A 20,069-nucleotide genomic window follows, 5' to 3' on the forward strand; every position below is an offset into this window, starting at 1 on the left:
CCGATTTTTTTGTAACAATAACTATGTACAAGTATTGCAGACAATCCGCACTTGGGATGGGCGCCCAGCATCCACTACGGACTACGAGAAATAGATTTATCGGTAAGTAAAATCTTATTTTCTCTGACGTCCTAAGTGGATGCTGGGGACTCCGTCAGGACCATGGGGATTATACCAAAGCTCCCAAACGGGCGGGAGAGTGCGGATGACTCTGCAGCACCGAATGAGAGAACTCCAGGTCCTCTTTAGCCAGGGTATCAAATTTGTAGAATTTTACAAACGTGTTCTCCCCCGACCACGTAGCTGCTCGGCAGAGTTGTAATGCCGAGACCCCCCGGGCAGCCGCCCAGGATGAGCCCACTTTCCTTGTGGAATGGGCCTTGACAGATTTTGGTTGTGGCAAGCCTGCCACAGAATGTGCAAGTTGAATTGTGCTACAAATCCAACGAGCAATCGTCTGCTTAGAAGCAGGAGCACCCAGCTTGTTGGGTGCATACAATATAAACAGCGAGTCAGACTTTCTGACTCCAGCCGTTCTTGAAATATATATTTTCAATGCCCGGACCACGTCCAACAACTTGGAATCCTCCAAATCGTTAGTAGCCGCAGGCACCACAATAGGCTGGTTCAGGTGAAACGCTGACACCACCTTAGGCAGAAAATGAGGACGCGTCCGCAGTTCTGCCCTGTCCGAATGGAAAATCAGATATGGGCTTTTATAGGATAAAGCCGCCAATTCTGACACTCTCCTGGCTGAAGCCAGGGCCAGTAGCATGGTTACTTTCCATGTAAGATATTTCAAATCCGCCGATTTGAGTGGCTTAAACCAATGGGATTTGAGAAAATCCAAAACTACATTAAGGTCCCACGGAGCCACTGGGGGCACAACCGGGGGCTGTATATGTAGTACTCCTTTTACAAAAGTCTGGACTTCAGGAACTGAAGCCAATTCTTTCTGGAAGAAAATCGACAGGGCCGAAATTTGAACCTTAATGGACCCCAATTTGAGGCCCATAGACAATCCTGTTTGCAGGAAATGTAGGAATCGACCCAATTGAAATTCCTCCGTGGGGGCCTTCCTTGCCTCACACCACGCAACATATTTTCTCCAAATGCGGTGATAATGTTGTGCAGTCACCTCCTTCATGGCTTTTACCAGTGTAGGAATGACCTCTTCCGGAATGCCTTTTTCCCTTAGAATTCGGCGTTCAACCGCCACGCCGTCAAACGCAGCCGCGGTAAGTCTTGGAATAGACACGGTCCCTGCTGAAGCAGGTCCCGTCTTAGAGGTAGAGGCCACGGATCCTCCGTGAGCATCTCTTGAAGTTCCGGGTACCAAGTTCTTCTTGGCCAATCCGGAGCCACGAGTATTGTTCTTACTCCCCTTTGCCGTATAATTCTCAGTACTTTTGGTATGAGAGGCAGAGGAGGGAACACATACACTGACTGGAACACCCACGGTGTTACCAGAGCGTCCACAGCTATTGCCTGAGGGTCTCTTGACCTGGCGCAATACCTGTCCAGTTTTTTGTTGAGGCGGGACGCCATCATATCCACCTTTGGTTTTTCCCAACGGTTCACAATCATGTGGAAGACTTCTGGATGAAGTCCCCACTCTCCCGGGTGTAGATCGTGTCTGCTGAGGAAGTCTGCTTCCCAGTTGTCCACTCCCGGAATGACCACTGCTGACAGTGCTATCACATGATCTTCCGCCCAGCGAAGAATCCTTGCAGCTTCTGCCATTGCTGTCCTGCTTCTTGTGCCGCCCTGTCTGTTTACGTGGGCGACTGCCGTGATGTTGTCCGACTGGATCAACACCGGCTGACCCTGAAGCAGGGGTTTTGCCAGACTTAGAGCATTGTAAATCGCTCTTAGCTCCAGTATATTTATGTGAAAAGACATCTCCAGGCTTGACCATACTCCCTGGAAGTTACTTCCCTGTGTGACCGCTCCCCAGCCTCTCAGACTGGCATCCGTGGTCACCAGGACCCAGTCCTGTATGCCGAATCTGCGGCCCTCTAACAGATGAGCACTCTGCAACCACCACAGAAGAGACACCCTTGTCCGTGGTGATAAGGTTATCCGCTGGTGCATCTGCAGATGCGATCCGGACCATTTGTCCAACAGATCCCACTGAAAAGTTCGTGCGTGGAATCTGCCGAATGGAATCGCTTCGTAAGAAGCCACCATCTTTCCCAGGACTCTTGTGCATTGATGCACAGACACTTTTCCTGGTTTTAGGAGGTTCCTGACAAGTTTGGATAACTCCTTGGCTTTCTCCTCCGGAAGAAACACCTTTTTCTGAACCGTGTCCAGAATCATTCCCAGGAACAGCAGACGTGTTGTCGGTGTCAACTGAGATTTTGGAAAATTCAGAATCCACCCGTGTTGTTGCAGCACTAATTGGGTTAGTGCTACTCCGTCCTCCAGCTGTTCTCTGGACCTTGCCCTTATCAGGAGATCGTCCAAGTAAGGGATAATTAATACGCCTCTTCTTCGAAGAAGAATCATCATTTCGGCCATTACCTTGGTAAAGACCCGAGGTGCCGTGGACAATCCAAACGGCAGCGTCTGAAACTGATAATGACAGTTTTGCACCACGAACCTGAGGTACCCTGGATGTGAAGGGCAAATTGGGACATGCAGGTAAGCATCCTTTATGTCCAGGGACACCATAAAGTCCCCTTCTTCCAGATTCGCTATCACTGCTCTGAGTGACTCCATCTTGAATTTGAATTTCTGTATGTACAGGTTCAAAGATTTCAGATTTAGAATAGGTCTTACCGAGCCGTCCGGCTTCGGTACCACAAATAGCGTGGAGTAATACCCTTTTCCTTGTTGTAGGAGGGGTACCTTGACTATCACCTGCTGAGAAAACAGCTTGTGAATGGCTTCCAATACCGTCGCCCTGTCTGAGGGAGACGTTGGCAAAGCAGACTTTAGGAACCGGCGAGGGGGAGACTTCTCGAATTCCAACCTGTAACCCTGAGATACTACCTGCAGGATCCAGGGGTCCACCTGTGAGCAAGCCCACTGTGCGCTGAAATTCTTGAGTCGACCCCCCACCGCTCCTGAGTCCGCTTGTAAAGCCCCAGCGTCATGCTGAGGGCTTTGCAGAACCCTGGGAGGGCTTCTGTTCCTGGGCAGGGGCAGCTTGCTGTCCTCTCTTACCCCTTCCTCTGCCCCGGGGCAGATATGACTGTCCTTTTGCCCGCTTGTTCTTATAGGACCGAAAGGACTGCGGCTGAAAAGACGGTGTCTTTTTCTGTTGGGAGGGGGTCTGAGGTAAAAAGGTGGATTTTCCGGCAGTTGCCGTGGCCACCAGATCCGATAGACCGACGCCAAATAAGTCCTCCCCTTTATACGGCAATACTTCCATATGTCGTTTAGAATCCGCATCACCTGACCACTGTCGCGTCCATAAACTTCTTCTGGCAGATATGGACATCGCATTTACTCTCGATGCCAGAGTGCAAATATCCCTCTGAGCATCTCGCATATAAAGAAAAGCATCCTTTAATTGCTCTATAGTCAATAAAATACTGTCCCTATCCAGGGTATCAATATTTTCAGTCAGGGAATCCGACCAGACCACCCCAGCACTGCACATCCAGGCTGAGGCGATGGCTGGTCGCAGTATAACACCAGTATGTGTGTATATACTTTTTAGGGTAGTTTCCAGCCTCCTATCAGCTGGATCCTTGAGGGCGGCCGTATCAGGAGACGGTAACGCCACTTGTTTTGATAAGCGTGTGAGCGCCTTATCCACCCTAGGGGGTGTTTCCCAGCGCGCCCTAACCTCTGGCGGGAAAGGGTATAATGCCAATAACTTTTTTGAAATTAGCACTTTTCTATCTGGGTTAACCCACGCTTCATCACATACATCATTCAATTCCTCTGATTCAGGAAAAACTACAGGTAGTTTTTTCACCCCCCACATAATACCCCTTTTTGTGGTACTTGCAGTATCAGAGATATGCAAAGCCTCCTTCATTGCCGTGATCATATAACGTGTGGCCCTACTTGAAAATACGTTTGTTTCTTCACCGTCGACACTAGATTCAGTGTCCGTGTCTGGGTCTGTGTCGACCGACTGAGGTAAAGGGCGTTTTACAGCCCCTGACGGTGTCTGAGACGCCTGGGCAGGTACCAACTGGTTTTCCGGCCGTCTCATGTCGTCAACTGATTTTTGTAAAGTGCTGACATTATCACGTAATTCCATAAACAAAGCCATCCATTCCGGTGTCGACTCCCTGGGGGGTGACATCACCATTATCGGCAATTGCTCTGCCTCCACACCAACATCGTCCTCATACATGTCGACACACACGTACCGACACACAGCAGACACACAGGGAATGCTCTTATCGAAGACAGAACCCCACTAGCCCTTTGGGGAGACAGAGGGAGAGTTTGCCAGCACACACCCAAGCGCTATAATATATATGGGAACAACCTTATATAAGTGTTGTATCCTTATAGCAGCTTAAATATATAAAATATCGCCCAAAAAAGTGCCCCCCCTCTCTGTTTTACCCTGTTTCTGTAGTGCAGTGCAGGGGAGAGTCCTGGGAGCCTTCCTCACAGCGGAGCTGAGCAGGAAAATGGCGCTGTGTGCTGAGGAGAATAAGCCCCGCCCCCTATTCCGGCGGGCTTTTCTCCCGGAGTTTGAGATATCTGGCATGGGTTTAATACATCCATATAGCCTCAAGGGCTATATGTGATGTATTTTTTAGCCATAAAAGGTATTATACATTGCTGCCCAGGGCGCCCCCAGCAGCGCCCTGCACCCTCCGTGACCTATGGTGTGAAGTGTGTGACAACAATGGCGCACAGCTGCAGTGCTGTGCGCTACCTTCATGAAGACTGAAAAGCCTTCTGCCGCCGGTTTCTGGACCTTCAATCTTCAGCATCTGCAAGGGGGGTCGGCGGCGCGGCTCCGGGACGAACCCCAGGGTGAGACCTGTGTTCCGACTCCCTCTGGAGCTAATGGTGTCCAGTAGCCTAAGAAGCCAATCCATCCTGCACGCAGGTGAGTTGAACTTCTCTCCCCTAAGTCCCTCGATGCAGTGAGCCTGTTGCCAGCAGGACTCACTGAACATAAAAAAACCTAAAAACTTTTTCTAAGCAGCTCCTTAAGAGAGCCGCCTAGATTGCACCCTGCTCGGACGGGCACAAAAACCTAACTGAGGCTTGGAGGAGGGTCATAGGGGGAGGAGCCAGTGCACACCACCTGATCCTAAAGCTTTATTTTTGTGCCCTGTCTCCTGCGGAGCCGCTATACCCCATGGTCCTGACGGAGTCCCCAGCATCCACTTAGGACGTCAGAGGAATGATCAATGGAAATCAAATTTATTGACCCATGGAGGTCTGGATTTGGAGTCACACTCAAAATTAAAGTGGAAAAACACACTACAGGCTGATCCAACTTTGATGTAATGTCCTTAAAACAAGTCAAAATGAGGCTCAGTAGTGTGTGTGGCCTCCACGTGCCTGTATGACCTCCCTACAATGCCTGGGCATGCTCCTGATGAGGTGGCGGATGGTCTCCTGAGGGATCTCCTCCCAGACCTGGACTAAACCATCCAACTCCTGGGCAGTCTGTGGTGCAACGTGGCGTTGGTGGATGGAGCGAGACATGATGTCCCAGATGTGCTCAATTGGATTCAGGTCTGGGGAACGGGCGGGCCAGTCCATAGCATCAATGCCTTTGTCTTGCAGGAACTGCTGACACACTCCAGCCACATGAGGTCTAGCATTGTCTTGCATTAGGAGGAACACTACTGAGCCTCATTTTGACTTGTTTTAAGGACATTACATCAAAGCTGGATCAGCCTGTAGTGTGTTTTTCCACTTTAATTTTGAGTGTGACTCCAAATCCAGACCTCCATGGGTTAATCAATTTGATTTCCATTGATAATTTGTGTGTGATTTTGTTGTCAGCACATTCAACTATGTAAAGAACAAAGTATTTAATAAGAATATTTCATTCATTCAGATCTAGGATGTGTTATTTTAGTGTTCCCTTTATTTTTTTGAGCAGTGTATATCTATATCTATATATGTACACATCATAGGAGCAGATTATCAACTACGAACACATCTCAAAGCATGTAGGAGTACATATTACTGAATTCTGGTTCTATATAGATCTTTAAAGTATTCAGGTGCATTGCGAAGAAAACCACAGTATTGTACATAAAACTCATATGCAATAGGCACTAAAGTTAACTATTCATACTAACAAAAGTAGATAGAAATGTAGTGCTGTATAACCCGTACTCAGAGTAGGATACAGGGAGACATACCCCACTTCCAGGATCGATCAATACGTTAGCAAACCGCTGAGTGGATCCAGACGCTACTAGTGTACACTGCCGCTCCGGTATTTTTATTGGACACAGACGCCCAGTGAACATTAGTGCATGCAGACGCTCTGTCTGCGACCCAGTCTCTTAGCGGTCAAACTTTAGTGTATACAGACGCAGCGCCATGCTGCGACCGAGTTCCCTCGTTGTAGCGTCTGAGACGGTAGTGAGGCAATCAGTTCATGGCGGGAGACGCGACCAGGAGAGCGTCTGACTCCCCACTGCTGGCATCAACCCTAGGGATCGCAGCCTCAAACTAATCCTGACGCCTTCTGATCCCTACAGCCTAGCGCTAGAGCACCCGTGGTGATGGCGCGCCAGCTACTGTTTGGTAGTCTCCTCCCAAATCAGTGCGGCTGTGTCCGTATTCCCCCTTTAAGCGGAACAGATGCCTTACCTTCTCCCCGTGCTCCAGCCACAGCCTGGTAACGTCTGCTGGGCCTGCTAGTAACATCTGACACAGACGCCCGTCGAGACAGCATTTGTACTGTGGGTAAGCGTTGCTGCGACCCGGCGGGGAGTTGTTAGAGCAACTCTTTCCAATATGCGTGTAAGACGCTGTTAGGAAAGTTCACTCAAAAAAAGGTAAGACTATAAAAATAAATCAAATAAAGCTTAGGGCTGCCCAACACAGCAGCCCTGTGACCATGGTCCGGTTTCTGCTGCACCAAACAAAAACTGATTTGACTGAGTCAGTGGGCGGGATTATATGGACGAGCCCGGTGCATTCTGGGAGGCCTGAAAGCTTGTGATCGTTTGGTGCCAATCCGCTGTCGCTCCATCATATCCCAATGTTTTCCTGTGGATAACCTGTGGACCCTGCCGGAGATAAACTAAAATACATTTCTGAAGAAAACTCTCTGGAGAGTACCAGAATGCACCCGGCTCCTTGGGCACATTTTCTAAACGGAGACTGCTAGGAGGGGCATAGAGGGGAGGAGCCAGCACACACTGTTAGTTTCTTAAAGTGTCAGGCTCCAGTGGACCCGATCTATACCCCATGGTAAGCTAGTATTCCCCAGTATCCACTAGGATGTAAGAGAAAATAGTTTTTCTTTCTTTCTAACACTATTTTCCTATTGTCTCTGATCAATTACTTTACTATCTTCATCACTATAAAAAGTATTTCACATAAGGTGGATGAAAGGTCATTTAGTTTCCAGGCCATTTTCATATTGAATATAATACAAATCTATAAAGGCAGCCCTAGGGGTAATTAAGTTGTTCCTCTTTGGGGCAGGGTTCTCCACATTTTATATCTCCCTCATTTTCAGTGAGAATACTGTGAGTATAAAGTGCTAAAAACAGAAAGAAGATTGCTGCAGAGTATTTTTTTATCATTTCTATGTAGGATCTCAGCAGCAAAGTTTGAAAAAAATAGCGAGCACAAGCTTAATAAGTCTCTGCTGTGTAGTCAGCCAGACATGCAGTAAACAGAGAATTAGTTTAGTAGAATAGCTGGTTTTAGTTTATGCGTAACAGTCCTAAAAAGACATTTGCATATGAAAACTTTATCATGACAGACACATATGTACTTACTTGGAAATATCATTTAGCATTAAACTAAGTTTGGATACATTGTTTTCCACATAACCAATCATTTCCAGGTCTCTCAAAGTCAGCAGCTGCTGTCTAGGATAGATTATCTGACACTAAGTAAAACAAAATGAGGGACACTTATATTGTGCAACATCACAATATTCTTTATCCTTAGTAAAATATTTGTATAAAAAAAAATATGTAACAGCCATTAAGTACACTACATAACATAATTCTCCTTTATTTATATGGTGCCACAAGGGATCCGTAGCGCCCAATTACAAAGTACATAAACAAAACAAGAAAACAGTGACTTAAGATGGCCATAAATTAGAACTACTCGCAAACGACTCGCGGTACCACGCATTCGAGCATAAGTGAAATGTACACTATTTGCACTTTTACTAATATATTGTTCTGATGTGTCAAAATCATGCAATCGTCCCTAGAATTGTTCTTATGTATGGCCAACTTTACAGTTCAAGACAAAATAGGACAAGTACAGGGTACAGTATATAAACATATAAGTTTAATTTGCCGGCTGTCGGGATCCCAGCATTCAGAATACAGACAGCCAGCAATAGCAGTAGCCGGAATACCGGCGCAACAGGACTATTCCCAGCCCGACACACAGAGTGGGAAAAGAAGCTGTGGCAAGCGCAGCGAGCCACTGAGCCTGTAAAGGGACTCCTTGCGCTGTCACTGCTGCCAGCATACTGGTGGCCAGGATGCCGCTGACGGTATATTGACGGCCAGCATCCCAGCCACCGGTAAATCGTACTGAACCCAAACATAGCTGCATCAGCAGACAACACTGAAATAAAGTATCAGAGTGGCAGAAAACCGAGGGATCTGGTGCCATCGAAGGGAGTATGGAGTAGAAGATAGTTTAAGAGAAGGAAAAGCACATGGGATAATTACTATGCTCATCGGTTTACTGCAAGGTTTACTGAGATTTTTACCTTCATGAGTTCTTCTATGCAAGAAATAAAAATGTTGAAAATGGCAGCAGGAGATGGTGGGCCAATATATTGTTTTATATCTGCTCTGTCAACAAAAGCCACATCGATTTTCTCAGTAATGTTTGACGTTGTCAAGATAACTACATTTGGGTACCTAAATTAAATACAAAACATACACGTGTAAACCAAATTTGTTTGTGCTATAATTTACCAATATTCAAACAGATTTTTTCCAAATACTAAGGCCAGTGAAAGAAAATTCAAATGATTCCAGTAGAGGTTTGTTTGGGGTGGGTCCACCTCAGAGTACTAATGGGGTACATATGGTTTCGCTCATTCTCTGCATGCATCTGACCTGGTGGTAGTCATCCTAATGTCTATTAATTGCAGCCGTGTTGCATTTAACACATTACAGTACCTATCAGATTGTGGAGGTGGGGTTTTCTAAGGAAAAAACAAGGTAATTGTATCAGAGGAGTGGGCAATGGAGTGGGAATAGAGAAGCAGCTGTAATGATTAAAGTGCAGCGCACCTTACGTAAAAAGAAGGGAAGAGCTGACACAGTAAGTGTTCAGCTGGAGGTATGGAGTCTAGCTGGGGACAAACTTGGTACAATCACGAAGCAAAGGGATTCCCCCATGTACAGGATCATTAAAATATTTATGCTGTTGTAGGCATTGCCGTAACTAGACATTTTAACGCTGTGTGCAAGAAATGGCATCGCCGCCCCCCATTAATGTAAAATAGGGGCAGTGCGCGGCGTAGGCACACGCAAAAATTATAGGGGCATGACTTCATGGGGAAGGGGTGTGTCCACAAAATAATACCAATTCATATTACGGTACACAGTAGTCTTCATTATTCAAATTACGCCGCACATTAGCATCACTACACCAGCTAGAGCCCCTTTTACACATTACAGCGGATAGATTCCCCTTTTTACACATTACGGCAGACATTGTCCCCTTTTTACACATTACGGCAGCCAGACCCCCTTTTTATACATTATGGCAGACAGCGTTCCCCTTTTTACACATTATGGCAGACAGCGTTCCCCTTTTTACACATTATGGCACACAGCGTTCCCCTTTTTACACATTGTGGCACACAGCGTCCCCCTTTTTACACATTGTGGCAGCCAGCGCCCCCCCCCCCCTTTTTACACATTGTGGCAGCCAGCGCCCCCCCCCCCTTTTTTACACATTGTGGCAGCCAGCCCCCCCCCCCTTTTTACACATTGTGGCAGCCAGCGCCCCCCTTTTTACACATTATGGCAGCCAGCCTCACCCTTTTTACACATTATGGCAGCCAGCCTCACCCTTTTTACACATTATGGCAGCCAGCCTCCCCCTTTTTACACATTATGGCAGACAGCGTCCCCCTTTTGACCCATTATGGTAGCCAGTCTCCCCCTTTTTACACATTACTGCAGACAGCGTCCCCTTTTTACACATTACTGCAGACAGCGTCCCCTTTTTACACATTACGGCAGACAGCGACCCCCTTTTTACACATTACGGCAGACAGCGACCCCTTTTTACACATTACGGCAGACAGTCCCCCTTATTACACATTACGGCAGACAGACAGAATACATAGGGTAGCGCAATTACAATGCCACTGACTTTATGGAATTCGGGTAGTTGCACCCTCAGGGCGACTGCGCTGTGTGCCAGGTACACCTGGCACACACATAGCTACGGCCCTGGTTGTAGGAAAAGGGAAGCTAGGAACCTGAGGGTAACAAATATCATGGGTCAAATTATGTGGATATGTGATTGGGAGTGAGTGTTAGGGGTGAATAATTTTTCCTTCAAAGGAGCAAATCCAGTTATCTGTGAGGTGCTGCCAGAACGGATTCTGGCGCCATGTGTTTTTCTAGACTATTTCTGCTTGCAGGCTATGGAGGTGTGAGAAGAAATGAGGCCACTGTAATTCACCTATAGTGCAAGGGTCTATCTATAACCCCAAGGTCCAGATTTATCAAGCCTTGGAGAGTGATCAATTGCACTGTGATAAAGTACCAAACAACCAGCTGCTAAGGATTCAGTATGGGATCCCGACAGTCGGGTTCTCGGTGGTCATAAGAGTCTCGGATCCCGACGGCAAGCACAGCTTGTCCCCTCGTGGGCTCGCCGCCATTCAGGCTCGGTAATTTATTCCCCCTCGGTGAGTGGCGTGGACCACTCCCCGAGTGGGGAATCCGGGCCCCTGTTGGGATTCCCTTGGCTGTCAGGATTCCGGCGTCGGTCTCCTGACCACCGGGATCTTCAACAGCCGAGAAACTAACTGCTTCCCGCTTCAAACTGCCATGTTACAGGCTGTGTTTGAAAAATGACAGTAAGGAGCGGATTGGTTGGTACTTTATCATTGTGCAATTTATCACTCAAATTTTTATGACCCCAAGACTTTACTAAAATAAACTGCTGTAGAGGAAAAATGGATATATGGTTGACAGCAATATATACACTGCAGTGCAATAAAAACTACAGTACAGTATGTAGCGATTTCATAATACACAGAAGGCCACTGTTTATATTGACAGATACAAATGTTCATGCAATTCTTACATTTGTATCAATACTGAAATAAACAGCAGAAATAATTTCACCTGATTCAAACAGCTCAGTTATATCAACAGCTGTTTGCTATGGGTTGGATTCAAAACACCTATAAATAAAACTACATTCAAAACAGATACCAAAAACTTAGACAAGCAATATGACGACAGTCAAAATATCTAAAAGGACATGACAGAGTCAAAAGTTAGACCATCAATACTTAGATTGTTTGAAAAATCAACATGGTCAAAACTCAAAATGTTGACGTTACAAAACTGAGTGTCTAAATATAGACAGGTCACAATGTCGGCATGTATATCATTTAGTGTTCATTCTAGCACCCTGCAACTAATCAGTGAGGAGGGCATATTATAATTTTTAAGGGCAAAATTTTATACGTGATTTATCGCTACAACTACAGTAAAAAGGATTCAGATAAGCCTTACTGATGTATGGGCACATTATTTTAGTGTTCACGCAAGGCTGTTTTAGCAGGAGCGACGCATCCTGCCCGATTTTTAAATGGCAAAATGTGCCCTGTCCCTTTAGCGGCGCCTTGCTGAAACAGCCAGCCGCCACGTGAATAGATCTATTCACATTGTGGGTAGAGCTTGCCCAGCACCTTCATAGATACAGGGCTAGCCCCAATCAGTTATGCCGCGGGGTGTGGCATGCTACCATCAGTGATGTCGCAGGGACTGGCACGTCCCCATTAGTGACGTTGAGAGGGCTGGGCCTACCCTCATTATTGATGCTGATGGGCCTGCACTCCCTTCCCAGCTGTCTGCGCCCCCTTTCTGTGCGCACATGCAGCATACTGGCTATCGCCGCCCATCCCATCTACACTCCTGAGGTGAACACTAGGGGGGTCATTCCGAGTTGATCGCACATAGCAACTTTTTGCTGCTCATGCGATCAACTTGAAACCGCCTATGGGGGAGTGTATTTTAGCATAGCAGGGCTGCGAACACTTGTGCAGCCCTGCTATGCTAAAAAATATTCACGTAAAACTAGACTAGCCCTAGACCTACTTACCATTTGCGACGGATCCAGCGATGCAGGTCCCGGATTTGACGTCAGACATCCACCACCCAAGTGGGGATTCCGGGCGGCGGTATTTCACCGGGTGTCGGGATTCTGAGGTCTGTATGGAATCCGGTCTGAAGATCGGCAGTGCCTAGGTCGACAATGTTTAGGTCGAACACTATAAGTGGACAGTCACTAGGTCGACAGGGTTTCTAGGTCGACATGTTCTAGGTCGCAGGTCAAAAGGTCGACTTGAGTTTTTCACATTTTTTTTCTTTTTTGAACTTGGTGCACTAATTGGGCTTCCCGGCCACTGTACGGAGAAAACGACACCAAAACCCCCATGAAAAACTCATGTCGACCTTTTGACCTGTCGACATAGAAACCCTGTCGACCTAGTGACTGTCGACCTAAACATGTCGACATAGACACTGTCGATCTAATGATTCACACCCGACTGCAAACCTCTTTAGACCGAGAAGGAAAACAGCAGCAACACCTGTTACAACAACATACATGTATGCAGTTCTTATATAGTATTTTAACACAACTTAGTTTATACAATCCGTGTAATAAAAGGGGTGTAGTATGGTATGCCGGCGGCCAGGCTCCCGGCGACCAGCATACCGGCGCCGGGAGCCCAACCGCCGGCATACCGACAGCGTGGCAAGTGCAAATGAGCCCCTTGCGGGCTCGCCACGCTGCGGGCACGGTGGTGCGCTACGCGAGCCACACTATTTTATTCTCCCTCCAGGGGGGTCGTGGACCCCCACGAGGGAGAAAAAGTGTCGGTATGTCGGCTGTCGGGATTCCGGAGCCGGCATACTGTGCGCCAGGATCCCAACAGTCAGCATACTGAAGACCACCCTAATAAAACACCTTCAGAGTTCAGATAGAGGTGTCTAGACCTCCAGATGAATCCTAGATGTAGCAGGGGACCAGCGTTTAGCAGTCCCTGATAAAACTATACTCACAGGAGTACAGTTATATTTTAAAGAGGACCCATCATGTTTTTTTATTAATCTAAAATAATGATTTGCTGAAGTGCCGGTATGTGCAGTATGCCCATACAGTCACACAGTCTAAAGAGTGGCATTTTGCTTCAGAATTTGATAGTTGGAGAGTGACATAATATTTGTATAGGCTCTTTATGGTCCAGGTGAGGCAAACATTTTCTTCATTCCAGCAACAACTTGACATAATTAAAAAAAAAATATTGTTTGGTTATGTACAGTATAGAGAACGGAATCCTAAGAAAGTCAGGGAGACTGGCAAATGCCTATGGGGGTCATTTCCGAGTTGATCGCTCGCTAGCAACTTCTTGCAGCACTGCGATCAGATAGTCGTCGCCTATGGGGGAGTGTTTTTTTTAGCTTTGCAAGTGTGTGAACGCTTTTGCAGCAGACGGCACAAAAAAGTTTTTTTGCAGTTTTTGAGTAGCTCTGGACTTACTCAGCCGCTGCGATCACAGTCTTTTTGATCCCGGAATTGACGTCAGACACCTGCCCTGCAAACGCTTGGACACGCCTGCGTTTTTGCAAACACTCCCGTATGCGCAGTTTGCTGAGAATTAACCTGATCGCAGTGCTGCAAAAAGTTGCTAGCAAGCGATCAACTCGGAATGACCCCCTATTTCTCCAAAAGCAAATGCACTACCGGGCTATTTGTTAAGAAGATCTACCTTAGGAATAGAAATAGGGTAAAAAATAATCACTTTGGTAATAAACACATTTCATTGTCTGATCAGTGAACACAAATCTTACCTCTTGATCTGATCTATCTGTGTCAGAACAGCGTTCACTACACGAATAGCATCAGAAGGTTCAGTACCAGCTCTAGATGCACTCCGTGCTGCCGTGAGGCTTTCAACCTGCATGGAAACAATGTAATTAGTTCTGCAGATAGTAAATGACAAAACTAGTAGTTGTACCTTAATTCTACCTTTAAACAATATCTATAATAAGGAGATTTATGGTAGACTTATCATAGTTAAATCTCTTTCTGCGAGGTACACTGGGTTCCACAGGTAAAACATCGGGGTGTAGAGATGGATCTTGATTCACAGGCACCAACAGGCTAAAGCTTTAGACTGTCCCAGAATGCATTGCGGAGCCTCCTCTATAACCGCGCCTCCAGGCACTGTGAGCTCAGTTTTGTTAACCAGTCCAATGCAGAAGCAGGTAAAAGAGAAGGCAGATGTTAGTCACATAGAACCACGTTCTCACGAAGGGAGAAGGGACTAGCAGCTAATGCCATACAAACCCAAAGAAGCTAAGTGCGTCAGGGTGGGCGCCCTGTGGAACCCAGTGTATCTCGCAGAAAGATTTAACCATGGTAAGTCTACCATAAATCTCCTGTTCTGCAGCGCGGTACACTGTGTTCCACAGGGAATACATCGGTTATGTCCTAAAGCAGTTCCTCAAGGGAGTGGACACACCTTAGCGCAGGCCTGGCCAACCTGTGGCTCTCCAGCTGTTGTGAAACTACAATTCCCAACATGCCCTGCTACAGTTTTGCAATTAGAAAATGCTAAAATTGTGGAAGGGCATGCTGGGATGTGTAGTTTCACAGCAGCTGGAGAGCCACAGGTTGGCCAGGCCTGCCTTAGCGGGTATGAGAACACGGCGTCCAAAGGAAGCAACCTGGGAGGCGGAAGTATCAAAGGCATAGAACCTAATAAACGTGTTCACTGACGACCACGTAGCCGCCTTGCACAATTGTTCTGCGGACGCGCCATGACGGGCCGCCCAAGAAGGTCCAACAGACAGAGTAGAATGGGCTTTAATAGCAGCAGGAGCTGGGCGTCAAGCCAGCGCATAAGCTTGTGCAATCACCATTCTAATCCATCTGGCCAAGGTTTGCTTAGCACAAAGAGGGTATCTGACCTCCTGATAGAGGCAGTCCTCTCCACGGAGAGCCCGTACCACATCCAAAGACCGTTCTTTTGAGGAGAATTCAGAATAAATGAAGGCTGGAACCACAATCTCTTGATTAAAAGGTGAAAAGATGACACCACCTTAGGTAAATAACTAGGGAGAGTTCAAAGAACTGCTCGGTCACGATTAAATATCAAAAAGGGTGGACGACAGGACAAAGTGCTCAAGTCTAGCAGAGGCAACAGCCAGCAGAAACAGGACCTTGGCTGTGAGCCATTTAAGGTCCACTGACTCAAGAGGTTTGAATGGAGACTCTTCCAGGGCATTCAGAACAACAGACAAATCCCATGGAGCCACAGGAGGGACATAAGGAGGCAGAATCCGCAGTATGCCCTGAGCGAATGTATGAACGTCAGGTATAGACGCAATTTTTGTCTGACACCACACTGACAAGGAAGTACTAAACTTGGAAGCATCGTAATTCTTAGCAGTACCCCAAGTTAAGTAAGAATTCCAGGCCTTATAATAAGTCCGTGCAGAAGCTGGTTTGCGTTCCTTTAGCATAGTTTGGATAACCGCCTCGGAGAATTTTTTGGTCCTCAGGAAAGAAACTTCAAGAGCCACGCCACCAAAGCCAGTCTGGCCAGGTCTGGGTAGACACAAGGGCTCTGAACGAGGAGGTCTGGGCATTGAGGAGAAGAGAACACTCTATCGATAGACCTTGCAGGTCTGAGAAAATGCCGCCTGGGCCACCCTGGAGCGACTAGAAGTAGTATTCCTCCTTCTTGCATGAACTTCCGTATTACCCTGGGCAGAAGTGACACTGGAGGGAACATGTATGGCAGCCGAAAGTTCCATGGAATTGCCAGTGCGTCCATGAACACTGCTTGAGTATCCCTTGTTCATGATCTGAAGACCGGTACTTTGAGAGTGTGTCGTGACACCATCAGGTCTACATCTGATAAACCCCAATTGTTCACTAGGAGTTGAAAAACTTCTGGATGAAGACTCCACTCTCCAGCGTGTACGTCCTGACGAATGAGGAAATCCGCTTCCCAGTCGAGGACTCCTGGAATGAACACTGCCGATATTGCTGGCAGATGGCATTCCGCCCATCAAAGGATTTCTGACACTTCCATCAATGCCATGCGGCTTCGAGTGCCGCCTTGGCATTGTATACCACCGTGGTGGCGTTGTCCAATTGTACTGGAACAGGCCTGTTCCGTATCAGTGGCAGGGCAAGAGTCAAAGCATTGAACACTGCCCGCAATTCCAGAATATTTATCAGGAGGAGTGATTCCACCTTGGTCCACCGACAACGGAGAGAGTGTTGCTCCAGCACCGCTCCCCAACCCCTCAGACTGGCGTCCGTAGTCAGTAGGACCCAGTTGGGGATCCAGAAGGGAGGGCCCCTGCTCAACCGCTGGTCCTGTAACCACCAGCTCAGTGACAGACGAACCTAAGGAGTCAAGGATATCATTGGAGACCTGATCCGATGAGGCAGGCCATCCCACTAGGAAAGGATTAACCTTTTTTAGAGGGCGGGAATGAAAATGAGCATACTCTACCATGTCAAAAGCCGACACCATGAGGCCTAGTACTTGCATTGCCAAGTGTATCGACACTCTTGGGCGAGAGAGGAAGTATCTGATCCTGTCCTGAAGTTTCAGGACTTTCTCCGGAGACAGAAACAGTCCTTGGCTGTGTGTGATAGTGAATTGATAGTGAAGGATGCCAATAGCAAACCGCAGATACTGCTGATGCGATATGACAATAGGCATATGCAGGTAAGCACGTATATCCAGGGAAACCATATACAGTAGTCTCTGGGTTCCATGGCCAGTACAATTGAGCGCAGCGTTTCCATACAGAACTTGGACACTCTCACAAACTTGTTCAGAGATTTGAGGTTGAGAATAGGCTGGAAGGACTTACTGAGTTTCGGGACTAGAAACAGGGTCGAGCAGTATCCTCTGCCTCTCTGGGACAGAGGTACCAGCACTACCACTCCTGTATCCAGGAGGGAACGCACAACCATCTGTAGAGCTTGCGCCTTTAACGTATTCGAAGGGATAACCGTTGTGCAGAACTGGCGAGGGGGACGTCTCCTGAAAGAGACTGCGTACCCGTTAGAGACAACTTCTCGCATCCATGCATCTGAAGTGGTCATTAACCAAACCTGTATGAATCATAGAAGTCGGCCCTCCACCCTGGGATCCCCCAGGGGGAGGCGTGTTCCGTCATGCAGCAGGCTTGTCATTAGAAGCAGGCTGACGAGCAGCCCAGAATTGTTAGGCCTTGGGCTTAGTGGTTGTTGGGAGCACGAGACAATCTCAGGTATGTCTGACCTTCGCATTCCCTTAAGGCCGAAAGCAGAGAAAAGTGATACCTTTTGCCTTCTGCAGAAGGAGTAGCATTTGGGAGAAAGGCAATCATAGCAGCCGCCGATTCAGACCAAAATTTTAAATTTCCCAAATAAGATGTCCCTAGTAAAGGGGTAAACCTCCAAGGACTTTTGGAGTCCAGGTCCACCTTCTATGACCTCAACCACAGAATACGGCAAGCAAGGACAGATGTATTCGACGCCTTGGCAACTGTCAAAGTCAAAAATATTACATAGAGAGAACATACAAACTGCACACATTTAAGTCGCTATACTTGCAAATATGCGCAGCGAGCACAGCAATATATAGTAACACACGCATTTGCTCGGACATGGCACGGAGATGGATTCGGCGCTTGTTTCATACAGTACATGGTTATAATAATGTCGGGCACCAGACATCATGGAGATTTAGAATTGGCTGATGAATTGATGTCATGAATGTGTATTATTTGAACAGAACCAGATGCGCCCGTCATGTTTGGTATTGAAGCAAGCAGAATGATGTGTGGGTTAGTTTGATGCTTGTTGTGAAGTTGTGGGACATTGCAGCGGATAGATATGATTATATGCATAAAAGCTAAGATCACTTAGTTAGAACAATGAATGATCAAGCCAACCATTTACTAAGTTTTCAGGGCTGAACCTGATCAGCATATACAAAGAGAATAGTGACTCAATCATAAAGGAGAGAGAGAGAGACCCCTCCCCCAGGAACAGACACACAGGAGAATAGTTCCTGTCGGGGGGGGGGGGGGGGGTCGGGGTCAGTTGTGGGGGCCTCTGAGGACAGATATACTGTAACTCACTCACACAGCTACCTTACACACAGCAAGCATGGCTGGATCATCACCAGGCTCCTTACGAAAGGCTAAGTATCATAATCTCAATATCTCATGGCTGATTGGCATAGATTAGTTAGTTTGGAGATACAAATGGCTTAAGGTTAACGAGGTTTGGGCAGTTGTGTGATTGTTGGGTGTTTCTGTTGATACTCTGTGAAGTCTGTGATGAATTGGAACAGTAGACAATCTGTAGCATAGTATTTGTGGTATTTGTTTGCCTATGGTGATTTAAAATGGATTGTGCTGGTTTGTTATAATATATCTTGTAAATCATGAATAAGACCATGCAGTACTTTTGAATATGTGCTTGTAGCAATGGCAGGCTGATACTTGTGGGTACCTGGTGGTCTGGTCTTGTGATAGCTCATATGCTCTGGTTATTGAGATACTGTGTTTGCTTGAAATTGTGAAAGGTGATTTAGATGGTTTGGAATTGTAAAATCAGAACATATGCATTGTTTTGAGGCTTGGACATTTTGGAATAAAATGGAGTCTTGTGTCTTCTGCTATGTGATTGTGGTGTAGCAGAGAGTGCCATGTGTTTGGACCTGCAAATCTAAAATGGCTGCTGCCGGGTGTTTTCCCCTCCCCCTTTCAACCATGTGTTGCAGTCTTTGGAATCATGGGAGTTTTCTCAAAATGGAGTCTAGCTTCCATCCCATGCGGTATTCAGCATTGACTAACTGCGCAGCGATTGTCTCTCACATGTGTAGTTTTATCTGCAACCATATTGTTCTTACTGTTATTGTGAGCCATTTCTCTCTCTCTCTCTTCTCCTCTTTCTCACTTATTTTCCCTTAAAACGTAATTGTATTGTATTGTATTTCCTGTGTAGTTATCTGGTTAGGTAGTCTATGTTATATTGTAGTGTATGACTTGTATTGTATTAATTCTTTTGCAAGTATAACATTCATAATATATATATAAGGCGTTAGACCCTAAGCACGATATCTGTGTATTTCTTATAGTGTTAAGTATTCTCAGAGCGTCGGTGACGCTCGAACAGCATTCGAGTTAATAAGGTTATACTGTGTTGCATTTACACTCTATCACTACACTAAGGTTTTACTGCATAATATACTGTTTATGGTTTAGATATAAAGGTTTAACATTGTGAGCGTCAGCGCCGCTGGTGATCTCCTCGTGGTCCCGAGCGTCCGCTACGCTATAGCGAATCATTACTTTAGACGGCAGCCAATAGCGTGCCTGCCTGTGATCTCTTGGCCGTGAGCGAACGTGACGCTTGAGCGTCTCGACTACGGCTAAGCGATTGCTACGCAACGAGCGTACCCTTACGGTACTCCATACGTGAATAGCGTACAGTGTTCTTAGACCTCATAAAGGGTTTTATATAAGATAAATATTTAGCTTTATCAATTGGCGGCTCGCCCGTCCTTCACATATCTGCACTAGGTAATTTCAGCAGACATTATCCAGCAGCAAAGGGCGGGAGGTCATATTCCTCGTAGTGCTGTTTGGATAAGCGTCTGCTCCGCTTAGTAAAGGGTG

The 20,069-nt window shown here is 46.7% G+C and overlaps 1 protein-coding gene across 1 annotated transcript in view; it reads right to left on the reverse strand.

Annotated features, from left to right (window-relative positions):
* The window catches only part of TRIP13 (thyroid hormone receptor interactor 13), a 436,692-nt gene that overhangs the window by 69,036 nt on the left and 347,587 nt on the right, over window positions 1–20,069 (reverse strand). Inside the window, exons 10-12 of the mRNA XM_063922679.1 lie at window positions 14,220–14,326; window positions 8,870–9,023; window positions 7,908–8,020 (exon numbers count right to left, since the gene is read on the reverse strand). Of these exons, the coding sequence (XP_063778749.1) occupies window positions 7,908–8,020; window positions 8,870–9,023; window positions 14,220–14,326 (374 nt within the window). The remainder of the gene's footprint in view (window positions 1–7,907; window positions 8,021–8,869; window positions 9,024–14,219; window positions 14,327–20,069) is intronic.

This window comes from Pseudophryne corroboree, chromosome 5, assembly GCF_028390025.1.
Source record: "Pseudophryne corroboree isolate aPseCor3 chromosome 5, aPseCor3.hap2, whole genome shotgun sequence".
Taxonomy (NCBI): domain Eukaryota; kingdom Metazoa; phylum Chordata; class Amphibia; order Anura; family Myobatrachidae; genus Pseudophryne; species Pseudophryne corroboree.